Genomic DNA, 17,832 nt, shown 5'->3' on the forward strand with positions numbered 1-17,832 from the left:
ATCACACTGCACACAGAGTCACAGCTGCAGAGCACAGACAGAGATCACACTGCACACAGAGTCATAGCTGCAGAGCACAGACAGAGATCACACAGCACACAGAGTCATAGCTGCAGAGCACAGGCAGAGATCATACTGCACACAGAGTCACAGCTGCAGAGATCACACTGCACACAGAGTCATAGCTGCAGAGCGCCGGACAGAGATCACACTGCACACAGAGTCACAGCTGCAGAGCACAGGCAGAGATCACACTGCACACAGAGTCATAGCTGCAGAGCACAGGCAGAGATCACACTGCACACAGAGTCACAGCTGCAGAGATCACACTGCACACACAGTCACAGCTGCAGAGATCACACTGCACACAGGGTCACAGCTGCAGAGCACAGGCAGAGATCACACTGCACACAGAGTCATAGCTGCAGAGCACAGGCAGAGATCACACTGCACACAGGGTCACAGCTGCAGAGCACAGGCAGAGATCACACTGCACACAGAGTCACAGCTTCAGAGCACAGGCAGAGATCACACTGCACACAGAGTCATAGCTGCAGAGCACAGGCAGAGATTACACTGCACACAGAGTCATAGCTGCAGAGCACAGGCTGAGATCACACTGCATCCACAGAGTCATAGCTGCAGAGCGCCAGACAGAGATCACATTGCACACAGAGTCATAGCTGCAGAGCGCCAGGCAGAGATCACACTGCACACAGAGTCATAGCTGCAGAGCACAGACAGAGATCACACTGCACACAGAGTCATAGCTGCAGAGCACAGGCAGAGATCACACTGCATCCACACAGTCACAGCTGCATAGCACAGGCAGAGATCACACTGCGCACAGAGTCACAGCTGCAGAGCACAGGCAGAGATCACACTGCATCCACAGAGTCGCAGCTGCAGAGATCACACTGCACACAGAGTCATAGCTGCATAGCACAGGCAGAGATCACACTGCATCCACAGAGTCATAGGTGCAGAGCACAGGCAGAGATCACACTGCATCCACAGAGTCACAGCTGCAGAGCACAGGCAGAGATCACACTGCACACAGAGTCACAGCTGCAGAGTGCCAGACAGAGATCACACTGCACACAGAGTCATAGCTGCAGAACACAGGCAGAGATCACACTGCATCCACAGAGTCACAACTGCAGAGCACAGACAGAGATCACACTGCACACAGTGTCACAGCTGCAGAGCACAGCCAGAGATCACACTGCATCCACAGAGTCATAGCTGCAGAGCGCCAGACAGAGATCACACTGCACACAGAGTCACAGCTGCAGAGCACAGGCAGAGATCACACTGCACACAGAGTCATAGCTGCAGGGCACAGGCAGAGATCACACTGCATCCACAGAGTCACAGCTGCAGAGATCACACTGCACACAGAGTCACAGCTGCAGAGATCACACTGCACACACAGTCACAGCTGCAGAGATCACACTGCACACACAGTCACAGCTGCAGAGCACAGGCAGAGATCACACTGCACACAGAGTCATAGCTGCAGAGCACAGGCAGAGATCACACTGCATCCACAGAGTCACAGCTGCAGAGATCACACTGCACACAGAGTCACAGCTGCAGAGATCACACTGCACACACAGTCACAGCTGCAGAGATCACACTGCACACAGGGTCACAGCTGCAGAGCACAGGCAGAGATCACACTGCACACAGAGTCACAGCTGCAGAGCACAGGCAGAGATCACACTGCACACAGGGTCACAGCTGCAGAGCACAGGCAGAGATCACACTGCACACAGAGTCACAGCTGCAGAGCGCCAGACAGAGATCACACTGCACACAGAGTCATAGCTGCAGAGGACAGGCAGAGATTACACTGCACACAGAGTCACAGCTGCTGAGATCACACTGCACACAAAGTCATAGCTGCAGAGCACAGGCAGACATCACACTGCATCCACAGTCATAGCTGCAGATCACAGGCAGAGATCACACTGCACACAGAGTCACAGCTGCAGAGCACAGACAGAGATCACACTGCACACAGAGTCACAGCTGCAGAGCACAGGCAGAGATAACACTGCACACAGAGTCATAGTTGCAGAGATCACACTGCACACAGAGTCACTGCTGTAATGATCACACTGCACACAGAGTCACAGCTGCAGAGCACAGACAGATCACACTGCATACAGAGTCACAGCTGCAGAGCACAGAGATCACACTCCACACTGAATCACAGCTGCACAGCACAGACAGAGATCACACTGCACACAGAGTCACAGCTACAGAGATCACACTGCACACAGAGTCACAGCTGCAGAGATCACACTGCACACAGAGTCACAGCTGCAGAGCACAGGCAGAGATTACACTGCACACAGAGTCACAGCTGCAGAGATCACACTGCACACAGAGTCACAGCTGCAGAGCACAGGCAGAGATCACACTGCACACAGAGTCATAGTGCAGAGCACAGGCAGAGATCACACTGCATCCACAGAGTCACAGCTGCAGAGATCACACTGCACACAGAGTCATAGCTGCAGGGCACAGGCAGAGATCACACTGCATCCACAGAGTCATAGGTGCAGAGCACAGGCAGAGATCACACTGCATCCACAGAGTCACAGCTGCAGAGCACAGGCAGAGATCACACTGCACACAGAGTCACAGCTGCAGAGCACAGGCAGAGATCACACTGCACACAGGGTCACAGCTGCAGAGCACAGGCAGAGATCACACTGCACACAGGGTCACAGCTGCCGAGCACAGGCAGACATCACACTGCACACAGAGTCACAGCTGCAGAGCACAGGCAGAGATCACACTGCACACAGGGTCACAGCTGCAGAGCACAGGCAGAGATCACACTGCACACAGAGTCACAGCTGCAGAGCGCCAGACAGAGATCACACTGCACACAGAGTCATAGCTGCAGAGCACAGGCAGAGGTTACACTGCACACAGAGTCACAGCTGCTGAGATCACACTGCACACAAAGTCATAGCTGCAGAGCACAGGCAGACATCACACTGCATCCACAGTCATAGCTGCAGATCACAGGCAGAGATCACACTGCACACAGAGTCACAGCTGCAGAGCACAGACAGAGATCACACTGCACACAGAGTCACAGCTGCAGAGATCACACTGCACACAGAGTCACAGCTGCAGAGCACAGGCAGAGATAACACTGCACACAGAGTCATAGCTGCAGACCACAGACAGAGATCACACTGCACACAGAGTCACAGCTGCAGAGCACAGACAGATCACACTGCATACAGAGTCACAGCTGCAGAGCACAGACAGAGATCACACTCCACACAGAGTCACAGCTGCACAGCACAGACAGAGATCACACTGCACACAGAGTCACAGCTGGAGAGATCACACTGCACACAGAGTCACAGCTGCAGAGATCACACTGCACACAGAGTCACAGCTGCAGAGCACAGGCAGAGATCACACTGCACACAGAGACACAGCTGCTGAGATCACACTGCACACAAAGTCATAGCTGCAGAGCACAGGCAGAGATCACACTGCATCCACAGTCATAGCTGCAGATCACAGGCAGAGATCACACTGCATCCACAGAGTCATAGCTGCAGAGCACAGGCAGAGATCACACTGCACACAGAGTCACAGCTGCAGAGATCACACTGCACACAGAGTCACAGCTGCAGAGCACAGGCAGAGATCACACTGCACACAGGGTCACAGCTGCAGAGATCACACTGCTCACAGAGTCACAGCTGCAGAGCACAGGCAGAGATCACACTGCACACAGAGTCACAGCTGCAGAGATCACACTGCACACAGAGTCACAGCTGCAGAGCACAGGCAGAGATCACACTGCACACAGGGTCACAGCTGCAGAGCACAGGCAGAGATCACACTGCACACAGAGTCATAGCTGCAGAGGACAGGCAGAGATTACACTGCACACAGAGTCACAGCTGCAGAGATCACACTGCACACAGAGTCACAGCTGCAGAGCACAGAGATCACACTGCACACAGAGTCACAGCTGCAGAGATCACACTGCACACAGTGTCACAGCTGCAGAGCACAGGCAGAGTCACACTGCACACAGAGTCACAGCTGCAGAGCACAGGCAGAGTCACACTGCATCCACACAATCACAGCTGCAGAGCACAAGCAGAGATCACACTGCACACAGAGTCACAGCTGCAGAGCACAGACAGAGATCACACTGCATCCACACAATCACAGCTGCAGAGCACAAGCAGATATCACACTGCACACAGAGTCACAGCTGCAGAGCACAGACAGAGATCACACTGCATCCACACAGTCACAACTGCAGAGCACAGGCAGAGATCACACTGCATACAGAGTCACAGCTGCAGAGATCACACTGCACACAGAGTCACAGCTGCAGAGCACAGGCAGAGATCACACTGCACACAGAGTCACAGCTGCAGAGATCACTCTGCACACAGAGTCACAACTGCAGAGATCACACTGCACACAGAGTCACAGCTGCAGAGATCACACTGCACACAGAGTCATAGCTGCAGAGCACAGACAGAGATCACACTGCACACAGAGTCACAGCTGCACAGCACAGACAGAGATCACACTGCATCCACAGAGTCACAGCTGCAGAGATCACACTGTACACAGAGTCACGGCTGCAGAGCACAGGCAGAGATCACACTGCATCTGCAGAGTCACAGCTGCAGAGCACAGGCAGAGATCACACTGCACACAGAGTCACAGCTGCACAGCACAGGCAGAGATCACACTGCATCCACAGAGTCACAGCTGCAGAGATCACACTGCACACAGAGTCACAGCTGCAGAGATCACACTGCACACAGAGTCACAGCTGCAGAGATCACACTGCACACAGAGTCACAGCTGCAGAGCACAGGCAGAGATCACACTGCACACAGAGTCACAGCTGCAGAGCACAGACAGAGATCACACTGCACACAGAGTCACAGCTGCAGAGCACAGACAGAGATCACACTGCACACAGAGTCACAGCTGCAGAGCACAGAGATCACACTGCACACAGAGTCACAGCTGCAGAGATCACACTGCACACAGTCACAGCTGCAGAGATCACAGTGCACACAGAGTCACAGCTGCAGAGATCACACTGCACACAGAGTCACAGCTGCAGAGCACAGGCAGAGATCACACTGCACACAGAGTCACAGCTGCAGAGCACAGGCAGAGATCACACTGCACACAGAGTCACAGCTGCAGAGCACAGGCAGAGATCACACTGCATCCACAGGCCGCAGGAAGCACCCATGGGTGCCGATGCATCGAGACCTTCCCTTTTTATTCCTCCCTGTCTATGGAACGGAGCTGCCATATTGATGATAACTTATTGAAACCTCTCTGGAAATGTCCTCACAGACATACCCAGAAGTTTGTCTCCTACATGACCTTAAATCCTGTCAAATTGACAATAAGGATTATTAACCTTTGTTAATCAAAGATTAGAAAATATGGGAGTCAGCAGAAACCAGAAGGACTAACATATTGGATTAGGAATGGTTTGGAAGCTGGGCACTGATGGCACATACCTTTAATCCCAGCACTCAGGAGGCAGAGGTGGGCAGATCTCATGAGTTCGAGACCAGTCTGGTCTACAAGAGCTAATTCCAGGACAGGCTCCAAAGCTACACAGAGAAACTCTTGTCTTGAAAAAACAAAGACGAGAGGGGGGGAGGGTTTGGAAGTGTGTGTGGTGTGTGTGTACATGTGTTTTTATTGACACATTTTCAACTACTGCCCTGAAGAAATTGGCAAATTTTCTTTATGCCTAGGTTACTATATCAACACCATGGAAACTAAAAAGATATTATCTCTTCTTTATTCATGAGCATACTGAAGAGCAAAAAATGAATTCACTGAAGCTGGTGGAACAGGCCTGTGATCCCAGCCAACCCAGAGCCCGGGGCAGGTGGACCACAAGTTCAAGGCCTGCCACAGAACCTGTAGCTAACTGACTAAATGAGTAAACGGGCCGGGGGCACAGCTTAATGGCAGGCATTGCCTAGCGTGTGTACGGCCCCTACATCCAACCCACAGTACTAGAGATGAAAAGTTCCGTAATCCCAGCATTAGGTCGGCTGAGACAGAAGGATCGGACTTTGAGACTAGCCTGGGAATATGAATATACACACACACACACACACACACACAGAGTGAGACTGCCTCAAGAAAAAAAATGCTGTTATAATACATAAACGTATTGAAAGACAATTTTTGTGATTTGTTTTCCTTTGTAGTCAATTGGTGTCAACACTGGTTTGAGTACTTTCCTAACCCTCCCATCAATATTCTTAGCATGATAGAAAATGTCTTGGCATTTCATGACAAGGAGCTGCTGCAGCACTTTATGGATCGGAATGTGACTTCCCAGGTAAGAAGTAGAGGGGCTTCGGAGTGACACCATTATTTGGAGGGCTGAGACTGACTCTGCTATGGACGAAGCAGCTCTTCCCCCAGTGAATAATGGATGGTAGATTCTACTTGGTAACTTTTAAATTAAGTTAAGGCATTGTGTGCGTGTATATGCGTGTGTGTATACACACCCGTGGGCATGCGTGCAGGACTTACACTCGGGTCACCAGCTTGATGGCAACCAGTTGTGCCCGCTGAGCTGTCCTGCCACACAGTCTGTTTTTTAACAGTTTGCCATTCTTCTTTATCAAGTTGCCTACCTGGACGTCTATGAAGACAGACAGGGGCCAGGGTGCAGTTCAGTGGTAGAGCGCGTGCCCTGTGTGCACTGGGCACGTTTGCTCTCTGCCTGGGGGCAGCAGAGGCGTTGTCACACCTCGGCACTGATTTAGCGCCTAGCTTAGACCGCCGGTGACGCCGGTGACGGTCTGGACTCTTAGGTTATCGGTGCGGTGCGCATCGTCTCTTGTTTGCTCTAGCTGTATGCCTGGCCTCTCCTTGAAACTGTGTTCTCAGAAGTGTTGACGAGGGAAGAGTGGCTCCGGTTGTTTGATAACGTCTTCTCCAACCACCCCTCCTTCCTCCTGATGACCGTGGTGGCCTACAACACCTGTTCCAGAGCGCCGCTGCTCAACTCGACTCTGAAGGACGACTTTGAGGTAAATGCCCACCCCTGGAGGAGGTTCTCTGGGCTGGAAGTGCACTCGGTGGTGGATATGCTTGCCTAGAACACGTGAGGCCCTGGGTTCCATCCCATCACCAAGTCAACAAACCCCAAGCAAGAAGCTGTCCAATCTCAGTTGTTTGCACTGAGGTATAGTTCTTGACTGAGAGCCTGCTGGGTCAGGCATTGGTGCCAAGTAGAAGAAATATAACAGATAAAAAGTCGGAGCACATCCCTGACCGTGTGTATTGACAAGCAGGTTGTGATAACTGTGTTGTTTTCCCTTTGTAAAGAACATTGAACACTCGGTGTTTGTTCTTTGATCTCAGTAACGGCCCCGCTGGTCTGTGGTCATCTGGGAATGTGTTAGAATAGTACTTGGGAGTTTTGGGTTTTTGAAACAGGGTCTTGTTATGTAGCCCGGGCTGGCTTCAGACTCACTCTGTAACACAGGCCAGCCTGGAGCTCACGGCAGTCTCCCGCCTTTGCCTCCAAGTGCTGGGATTAAAGGCCAGTGCCCTGTGACATCAGCACCAGGAAGACTGAGGCAGGAGGATCACAAGTTTGAGGCTAGTCATGAGTGCTATAACTGGTCTTCCGTCCGTCCCTCCCACAGACACACAGAGCCCCCACAGACAGACAGTCAGACAGACAGACAGACAGACAGATAGACACACATACATACACATACACACACACACACGCACGCACGCACACACACACAGACAGACAGATAGACACACACTCACACACACACACTCACACACACACATACACTCAGAGCCTCTCCTCCCCTTCCCTGTGCTCCTAGGACTCTGGCTTCACAGTTGAGGCCTCCCTCGCCTTAGCTACTGTTTCCCGTAACTTCCTTAAGGCCAATCGCTCTGTTTCTCTTGCCCCTTGCATGTGTGTCTCTGCAGCTCACGATGTCCTCATTTTGAATGCTTTTTCTGAGTAACGCATGCTCTGCTGAGTAAACCATGAGTCAAACGTCATGTTTTCTTACAGTATTTTTTTCACCATCGGAATAACCTGGACATAAACGTTGTAATTAGAGAAGTGTATCATCTCATGGAGACTACGCCTGCTGATATTCATCCAAGTAGCATGCTGGATGCTTTTGTTGCATTGACAAAAGGGCAATACCCCATATTTAATCAGTATCCGAAGTTCATTGTGGACTACCAGACACAGGAACGAGAGAGGATCAGGAATGATGAACTGGATTTCTTGCGAGAGAGGTAATCATTGTAATTAGACATTGTAAATAAGAAAGATTATCTTTATTATGTGTATGCACTGTGCCTGCATGGGCTCATGGGCATTGTGTGTGTGAAGTTGCACACTGAGGCCAAAGGGCGCCAGACCCCTGGGGTTACAGATGGTCGTGAGCTCCTAGAAATGGGTGCTAGGAATCGAACGTGGTCCTCTGCAAGAGCAGCACAGGGTCTTAACCTCTGAGCCTTTTCTCCAGCCCCAGGTGGAAGTTTTAATGAGAAACGAGTATGACTTCTAAAGTGTGTGTATAAAGTCCAAATTTGAAGGCTAGAGATGTCCTTAAAGAGCCCTGACTTCTCCTGTACCTGGAAATAAAACCATGTGTTGTATTTCTAGCAGGTCCTGCGTTTTGTAGCTTGGCTGTTTGGAATTCAATCACTTTCTCGTTTGCATTTTTATAATAGTAATATTGTCTACTTTAGACAGACAGTTGAAAATCTGCAAGCTGAGGTGGATGAACAGAGAGCCGAGGATGAGGCCTGGTACCAGAAGCAAGAGCTGCTCCGTAGAGCTGAGGAGACCAGAAGAGAGATGCTTCTGCAGGAGGAAGAGAAGATGGCCCAGCAGAGACACAGGTGCAGAGACACGGGTGCATGGACACAGGGCCAGAGAGACAGGTGCAGAGAGACAGGTGCAGAGACACAGGTGCACGGACACAGGTGCAGAGACACAGGTGCACAGACACAGGTGCAGGGACACAGGTGCACAGACACAGGTGCAGGGACACAGGTGCACAGACACAGGTGCAGAGACACAGGTGCACAGACACAGGTGCAGGGACACAGGTGCACAGACACAGGTGCAGAGACACAGGTGCACAGACACAGGTGCAGGGACACAGGTGCACAGACACAGGTGCAGGGACACAGGTGCACAGACACAGGTGCAGGGACACAGGTGCACGGACACAGGTGCAGGGACACAGGTGCACAGACACAGGTGCAGTCCTCATGACCCAGCAGGGACACAGGTGCAGTCCTAAGCTTAGAGGTAGTAAAATTAATTCTAAAGCAATGTTGAATCTGGCCCCCTGCAAGAATTTTCAGAAGTAGTATGAGCTCTAATGCATTTTTAAAAACGTTATTTAGCAATATTCATTCTAAACCAGCATGATTCATGCCTGTCACCCAAACACCCTGGGAGGCTGAGGCAGGAGGATTGCCAGCTTAAGGCTAGTCTGAACTTCACAGTGGGGTTCCAGAGTGGGAAAAAAAAAAGTCTATGGTAGGCCCAAATGCTTTGTAATAGAGTTTTGGGAAATCATTCTTGGTGCAATGTAATTTTTTGTTTGTTTGTTTTTGTTTTTTTGAGGCACGGTGTCTCTGTGTAACAGCCCTGACTGTCCTGGAACTCACTCTCTAGACCAGGCTGACTTTGAACTCACAGAGATCCCCCTACCTCTACCTCCCCATGTGAAGGATTAGGATTAAAAGCATGAGCCACCACTGCCTGACATTTTTGGTTTTGTTGTTTTTGTTGTTGTTGGTGGTGTTGTTGTTCAGTTTGTTTTATAAGACAGGGTAGACCAGGCTGGCCTTGAACTCACAGGGATCTGCCTGCATCTGCCTGCCAAGTGCTGGCATTAAAGGCGTGTGCCACCACCACCCAATGCAATGTAATTTTTAAAATTATGTTTAAACATAACTATATGGTCCAGAAAATTGAGACATAAATCATTTCTCTCCTTATGCATTCAGAACTTGTGCAATGCCAGGTGTGACGGTGCATGTTTTTAATACCGCACTTATGATGCAGAGGCACGTGAAACTCTTAGCTCAAGGCTCGCTAGGACAGCCAGGGTTGCACAGTGACAGCCTGTCTCAAACAAACACACAAACAAGACCTTTGACAAGAGGCTGGAGAGATGACTCAGTGGTTAAGAGTATTCTCTGCTCTTGTAGAGGACCTGGGTTTGGCTCCTAGTGCCCACAAGGCATTCACAACCATCTGTAACTTCAGTTCCTAGGGTCCAGGGCTTCTTATGACTTCTGCAGGCTCCAGGCATGCCTGTGATGCACATACATACATGCAGGCAAACACTCGTATACATAAAAATAAACAAAGTTTTAAACATGTAAACTTTGAGGAAAGCGAAGATCTCTTTCCTGAGCTTCCCTAGTCCTGGGGAAATGGGTGTGTACTCCACACTTGGCCTGGGAAATGGACTTCTCTCCATGTTTATTGATTCTCATGTCAATGGGCAGTTAAAAGCCATTTCAGAGCTGATGGTCTCCACTGAACTGTAAAGGATGTGGGTGCCCTGCTCGATGCCGTGGTTAAGGACTTTCACAGCAGTGATGAGTTGGCCCGAGCTGCAGCTTGCTGGTACAGCACTTGCTGTGCGTGCTCGAGGCCCCGGACCCCACCAGGGCACTGGGAACGTGGTGCTCAGGTAGAGGGAGGTTGGAAGGTAAAGCCGAAAGGACGTTCAGTTGCACTTGACCCTGACCCTCTGCCAGAGCACTGACTTTGTTAATTGTCAACACAGTTGTGTTGCACTGAAGGGAAATCATCCAGACAGCACAGGCCACTCAGGTGTGCTGGAAAGTGCTCTGTTTGATAAGCTTGCTTTTCAGGCTGGCTGCTGTCAAAAGAGAGCTGAAGATGAAGGAAATCCGCTTACAGGATGCTGCCAGGAGACGCTTTCTGAAGCTTCAGCAAGATCAGCGTGAAATGGAGCTGCGCAGGCTGGAGGACGAGATCGAGAGAAAGGTCGGCCAGCTTTATCTCAATCAGGCTCTCCCTTTGTCCCCATGCCACGAACGCCCCATGCCATCAAACTACGTCATGATGCCAGTGCCCGCGATGCATGCTGAGACAACTCCTTCCTTAGCGTCCCGCTATTCCCAGGCCAAGAAAGCAGTCAGTCTAGTGGCTTTCTCTAGAAGTGTGAGCATCAGTTGTGAGCCGGGAGAGATACTCTTCTCTATTATAAAATTCACATGTGGTCAATACAGAAAGAATTTCCAGCACAGAACATCTGGAGTTGGAGAGCTGAGTTTTCTGTGCTTCCTCGGTTCTAAAGCAGAGATGTCTGGGTGTGGATGGGTATCTGAAGTGTGTAAGTGACTAGCCGTGGCGTGTTCACCAGAGACCTACATAGCGACACTAGGAGAAGCCGATACATAAAGCAATATGAAAAGACATTAAACGGTCACTTTTTATAACGTGCCACAGAAGCAGAAGGCACAAAAATTTGCGTAAATAAGAAAATAGAAACAGTTACTCCTCCACCTGTAGAAACACAGGGAAAGACTGAGTGATTACCCATTTTCCTTTTTTACTTAAATTAGAAACAATCTTATTTTATATATCAATCCCAGTTCCCTCCCATCCTCCCATGCCCCCCACCGGCCCCCTATCCCTCTTCTGCTCCATAGAGAGGGTGAGGCCTTCCATGGGGAATCTTCTAACCATGTTCTAAAAATAAAACCCAGGTCAGTCTCTGAAGATGAAACGTCTCTAGATTAGCAGCGACATCTCTAACCAGACAGGCGGCAGTATGCATTCATTTGCCTTTACAGGTTTTTTTTTGTTTGTTTTGTTTTGTTTTTGCCCAACAGTTACACATAGCTGGCGATGCCATGCAGTGTATGGTTGGGATATTAACCCTTGTTTGTTGTAAATATCTTCAGCTAGCTTTTACTACTTGCCTCTTAAAAATGTTAATAGTGTCACCCGGCATTGGTGGCACACGCCTTTAATCCCAGCACTTGGGAGGCAGAGGCAGTCAGATCTCTGTGTGTTTGAGGCCAACCTGGTCTACAAAGCAAGTTCCAGGACAGCCTCCAAAACAATACAGAGAAACCCTGTCTTGAAAAACCGAAAAAAAAAAATGTTAATAGTGTCATTTGGTTTTGGTTTTTGTTTCTGACAGTACCTTTAAAATTATTGACAAGGTGGGTAGTTGTGTGAACCATCTTGTGACCCTCAAAGCCTGAACTAGTTACCATCCGATGCTTTGTAGAAAAGGTGTGCCAGCCCCGAGTGTATCTGAAGTTAACTAAGGCATGAGCTAGGGACCAAGCTGGCATCTTTGTAGAAGGCATGCCATTGTCCCAACGCCATTTGTTGAGTCTTAGCGCAGCACCTGCAGAGAGAGGGGTCACTGCAGAGACTCCTGTGGACTCGGTCTCTCCCTTGTTTGCGGCGCTCAGATCACAGTGGGTGACAGCAGCTGTGACTCCCTAAACTGGGTCTGACCCTCGCCCACTGTTCCTCTTTTTTTGACTCAGGATCCCAAACATTTACATTCCAGAGACTTTGATCTTTCTGAACCCCCTCTCCCATCCAATTGAAATTCTCCTCAGTAGTATTGTATTAAATTTATGCATTAATTTTGGAAACTTGAAACCTAGTTTCAATAAAATGCTAAAATTTTAAGCCTTAGAAAACATTTAATTCAATACCTCTTGTTTAAGGCTAATTAATTTTAATTGGCTTTTACAAGCTACAGTTCTTTTTTTTTTTTTTTCCAGTTTAAATTTAGATAAGAAACAAGGTTGCTTCACAAGTCAGTTCCAGGTCCCTCTCCCATTCCCTCCCCTCCTCCCGTGCCCTCCCCCCAACCCCCCCCCCCCCCGTTATCCCCTCATTCCCCCAGGGAGGGTGAGGCCCTCCATGGGGGTGTCCATAGTCAAGCTACAGTTCTTTTAAATTACTTCATCCAGTGAATCAAATTAATAGCTTTGTGTTCTTAAAAAAATCTGTGTTCTTTCCCAAAAGTAGTCCGTGCTCAGATGTCTGGTGTCTTTACCCTCTTGACACACAGTGAGGCGTCCTGACTCCTCTAAGTAGCAGGGGAGAGAGAGGCCCCGAATACCCTGCTGTCTTCTCCCGTGCTGTGTGCTCTGACTGCCCAGCGCCCGCAGGGACATGGACGTCTGTGGACTCCTGTGATCTGTGTGTGTGCTGTTTGTGTCTCTGAGAATTCATAATCAAGTAACCAGACCCTCCGTAGAGTGCGGTGCTGTGCCTGACCCTGCTTCCCCTCTCGGTGCAGCCCGGACTACGACTTCACGCTCAGGCCTTATCCCAGCTGCTGCTTTCCCCAGAACTTCCTTAAGGTCAATGGCACAGCGTTTGTTTCACTGTTTGACCATGTGTCTCTGCATCCCACGGGGTCCTCATTTTTACCGCTTCTTCTCTCACGAGGATTTTGTAGTATGCGCTTTAGTCAACGATATTTGGTAGTGGCCAGATAGTGCTACAATCCTTAAATGTTCGCTGAATGAATGATGGGGATAGTTGATTGGTTACAGTTTTGTTTTCCAAATACACATCATGTACTCTATTCTCACCCTTAAAAATAACTGGGTCTGTAGAGAGTCCCTCCCCCAACACCTGTCTTTTGTTTGTTTGTTTGTTTGTTTGTTTTTTGGGGGTTTTTTTGTTTTGTTTTGTTTTATGAGACAGGGTTTCTCTGTATTGTTTTGGAGGCTGTTGGTCCAGCCTGGCCTGGAACTCACAGAAATCTGCCTGCATCTGCCTCCCGAGTGCTGGGATTAAAGGCGTGTGCCACCACCGCCCGGCTCCGACCCCTGTCTTACAGAACTGAGATCCCCGAGTAATCAGACTTGGGGACAGTGAGCTCCAGGTGAACACTGTCAAGTAGGGCACAGAACTCAGGTCACAGGAAACTTCAGCCTGCACTTATAATTCGCCAAGTCACATTTATAAGATAATTTATGTTAATAAGAGTAAGCACTGTTTCTCTCCACCCTGACTTGCAGTTGCTTGGTTTTCCGTAACTGGGAGCTGGTTACTGCGACAGGGAGGAGCGGCCACCAGCTGGTCCGTCTGTCTGCGTGGGCATGTGGCAGTGCGCATGCTTTCCAAAAGCATAACCCTAACCCAGGTTAGCCCTAGAGTCCATGAGAGTACCACTGTGCTGCAGCTACTCCGTTTGAAACCCAGTTCCTGGGTGGTGGTGTTTCTGGAGTGCTGTTAATGGGCTACCCAGATTACAGCATTATAAATCCACTAAGACTTGTGCAGTGAGTTCTTTGGGGGCCTTGACAACTTCTGATCTATTCACAGGTACAAATGAGAGACCAGGAAATTGCTGCCACAGCCAGAGACCTGGAAATGAGACAGTTGGAACTGGAATCAGAAAAACGACTTTATGAGAAGGTGGGAACCAGCTCTCCCCGGGAGGAAAGCGCTGACCGTCAGCCCCTGTAGACCGCTCATTTGTGGTTTGCCTTACTCGTTTTATTTACTCTTGAAGCAGATTGTCGTGTCATCCAGGATTGTAGGTTAGCGACTGTCGGATTCCTGGATCCCCCGCAGGGCAGTCACAGGTCTGTGGCACCAGCTGGAGCCCAGCTTTGGCCTCAGGGTGGCTTCCTGCCTGCTGTACTTTTGTGTAGCAGTGACCGAAATCACCCCGTTACTCTCCCAGCCTGCACGGTGAACCGTGCTCAGAATCCAGGACCCTCCCGAATCTGAACTTCTGCTTGATGAACATTTAGATTAGGAGGATTCCCCGGTCCTCTGAGATTGTAGGGGCCTGAAGCAAGAAACATGAAATACTTCAGATATGAACTGTCAGGAATTAAATCAGCAGTCATGTAGTTAGTGTATATATTTCAGTTTTTATCATTGAAAAGAACTATTAATGCAAGTTTTTATTTGAGAAAACCATTTTGTTACTCGTTCAGTGTTAATTCAAACAGTGTGGTGCAATTCTCTTTCTGAATGGCTGTGGACCTTCATATTATTGTCTGTAGTAGCTGCTATTGAGCCAAACGTTATTTAAACTTAAATGTTTGGGCTGGAGAGGCAGCTCAGTGGGTAAGAGCCCTGGCTTTCTTCCAGAAGACCCAGGTTCAATTCCAGGCACATACACTTCAGCTAAAAACCATCTGTAACCCAGTTCCAAGGTGTAGGGTGGGGTAATCCGGTACCCTCTTCTGGCCTCTACAGGCATTATATGCACATATGTACACTTAAAACCACACAGGCAGCTGGGCGGTGGTGGCGCGCGTCTTTAATCCCAGCACTTGGGAGGCAGACGCAGGCGGATCTCTGTGAGTTCGAGGCCAGGCTGGACCGACAGCCTCCAAAACAATACAGAGAAACCCTGTCTCATAAAACAAAAAAACAAAAAACAAAAAAACAAAAAAAAAAAACCACACAGGCAAAACACCCATACACATAAAATAAAAATAATAAATATAAAACTTAAAAAGTGATTTACAATTTTTAACAATAAACTTCTTTGTACATCTGCCTTTTCTGTATGTAATTGAAAAATACTTGTATTTTTAGCTAATTGTGAAGGTGCTTAAGCTGCTTGGAGATCATTAGAAAAATATAAATCTCTGAATCAAGAAGTAACCCTGGGGCTTGAGCAGTGGTTCAGCATTTCAGAGCAACCACGTGGCACTCACCGCCATCTGTAATGCCAGCTCCAGGGGCTCCAACACCCCCTTCTGGCCTCCATGGGCATTGCGCACAGATGGTACATATACATCTGCAAGCAGAACACTCATGCATGTTAAATAATGTTTTTTAAGGAAAGAATTTCGTCTTGCTGTTTTATCACTGAGTAAGTTCAGTATACACTGCTCTTGAAGAGCTAATTCCCGACATCCATGTCAGGTGGCTCCCAGCTACCAATAACTCCAATTCCAGGACTTCTGAGGACACCTGTGCTACACACACACACACACACACACACACACACACACACACACACACACGCACGCACGCACACACACGCATGCACGCACACGCACGCACACACACGCTCACGCATACACACACGCACACATGCTCGCGCTCACACACACACACGCACGCTCACGCGCACACACACACACACACACACACACTTTAAAAATAAATCTGAAATAACTGCCGGGGCTATATTTAGTGGTGGAATACTTGATAGAACACACAGGCCCCGTGTTTAATCCCAATACCGTAAGAAGCAGCAGCTGATGTCATTAGCAGTGGTCACTGAGGCTGTTGGCGCATACATACAGTGTGTGTTCTGCCTGCCTTTTGACTTAGATCATCTGAGGGCTGTTTGCCTCCCACCTGCTCCAGCCACCATACAAACATCACTTTCCATTCCCCACCCGTGGCAACTGCTGAGCTCTTTTCCCTCTCTCTGGTTTGTCTGCCCTGTTTCATTTAAATGCAGCATATATATAAAGTGTCTTCTGTGGCTGGCTTCTTGCACTTAGCTTAGTATTTTCAAGGTTTATCCATGTCGTACCATAATTCAGTGCTTTATTCCTGTCCATAGCTGGGTAATAACACACTCTGTGACACAGGTTTCTGCTAGGCATGGGGGCCGTGGAGGTGTCCTAAGCCATGTTCCCCAGTGTGCCACGGCCCTGTTAACTAGTAGAATGTAGAAGTTGATCCTGACGTGCTTGCCGTTCTCAATGCATTATGGAGAAGTTTCTTAGGGTCCCCACAGTTGTCAGCAAAGTCACCACTGTTTCCTTTTTACTTGACAGTGAAACAGTTACAGGTGTTCTTGGGGCCTGAGCAAAGCAAAAGTCCCTTTGTGTTCAACAGGATCTTTCTAGAAGTCAAGACTCTGTTGCAAAGGAAATCCGAGAAGACGCCGATGCCCATAGGCAGAAAGTGGCTCTTGAAGAACACATGTTCCAGAAGTTGCTAGAAGCCAGCCAGATGGGGAGCAGAAGGACTCAGAAGGTGAGAGCTGCCCTCCTGAGAACACACATTTGGAAGTTTTGGAAGTTGCAGTAATCCATTTTTGTTTGCCTCGGTCCTTGGGGCTCCGGGGCTCTGCGTTTATGGGTTGTTGACTGCATTGGCCTCTCTCATCTGACAAGCCCTTTGAGAGAACGTTAAGGCCTGTAAGAGAGCATGGAGAACTAAGAATTACACATTATCCGTCCTGCCGTGTTCTCTCTGGAACTGTCCTGACACCACAAGGTCGCACAGCCTCAGGTCTCCGCCTGGTGTACTAGCCAGACTTTCCGAAGCGTCCTGTGGATATCCGTAATGTTACCCAGTAGCATGGGATGGTCTTGTCGGGCTTGGAAATACTGGCGTAGAGTGAGGGGTTGTGCCAGATTTGAGGATGCAGTAGGTGAAGCCTTAAGAAAACAGTTTCCAATTTTTGTTCGTTTGTTTTTCAAGACAGGGTTTCTCTGTGTAGCAGCCCTGGCTGTCCTAGAACTCGCTCTGTAGACTGGGCTGGCTTCAAACTCACAGAGATTCCACCTGCCTCTGCCTCCCAAGTGCTGGGATTCAAAAAGGTTTTTTTGCCAATTGTTTTATAGAATTACTTACGAAGTGTCCTTTCACAAACGCTAGCTTAAGTGGGTTGAGGTAGGACTTGAGATTTTGAGAAAGAACTTCCTCCAAGGTCCCTTTGACACAATGCTAAGTGGGTGTGTCCCAGGCTGGCCCTGTTCACAAATCAGGAGTGGCGGGGCTAGGAGGAACCTTCAGCCTAGTCTGTCAGC

The 17,832-nt window shown here is 49.2% G+C and overlaps 1 protein-coding gene across 4 annotated transcripts in view; it reads left to right on the forward strand.

Moving 5' to 3' along the window:
* Positions 1–17,832, forward strand: part of Tbc1d31 (TBC1 domain family member 31) — a 62,068-nt gene that overhangs the window by 36,825 nt on the left and 7,411 nt on the right. For 3 of the 4 annotated variants that reach the window (XM_013122570.3, XM_013122569.3, XM_040730437.1), the window contains 7 exons: positions 6,261–6,394; positions 6,915–7,094; positions 8,108–8,340; positions 8,800–8,952; positions 10,954–11,089; positions 14,417–14,509; positions 16,913–17,053. In XM_013122570.3, the coding sequence (XP_012978024.1) occupies positions 6,261–6,394; positions 6,915–7,094; positions 8,108–8,340; positions 8,800–8,952; positions 10,954–11,089; positions 14,417–14,509; positions 16,913–17,053 (1,070 nt within the window). Of the gene's footprint in view, positions 1–6,260; positions 6,395–6,914; positions 7,095–8,107; positions 8,341–8,799; positions 8,953–10,953; positions 11,090–14,416; positions 14,510–16,851; positions 17,054–17,832 lie in introns of those variants that run through there. The other variant, XM_040730436.1, reaches the window with a different exon arrangement.

Source organism: Mesocricetus auratus, unplaced genomic scaffold, assembly GCF_017639785.1.
Source record: "Mesocricetus auratus isolate SY011 unplaced genomic scaffold, BCM_Maur_2.0 Super-Scaffold_100023, whole genome shotgun sequence".
NCBI lineage: Eukaryota > Metazoa > Chordata > Mammalia > Rodentia > Cricetidae > Mesocricetus > Mesocricetus auratus.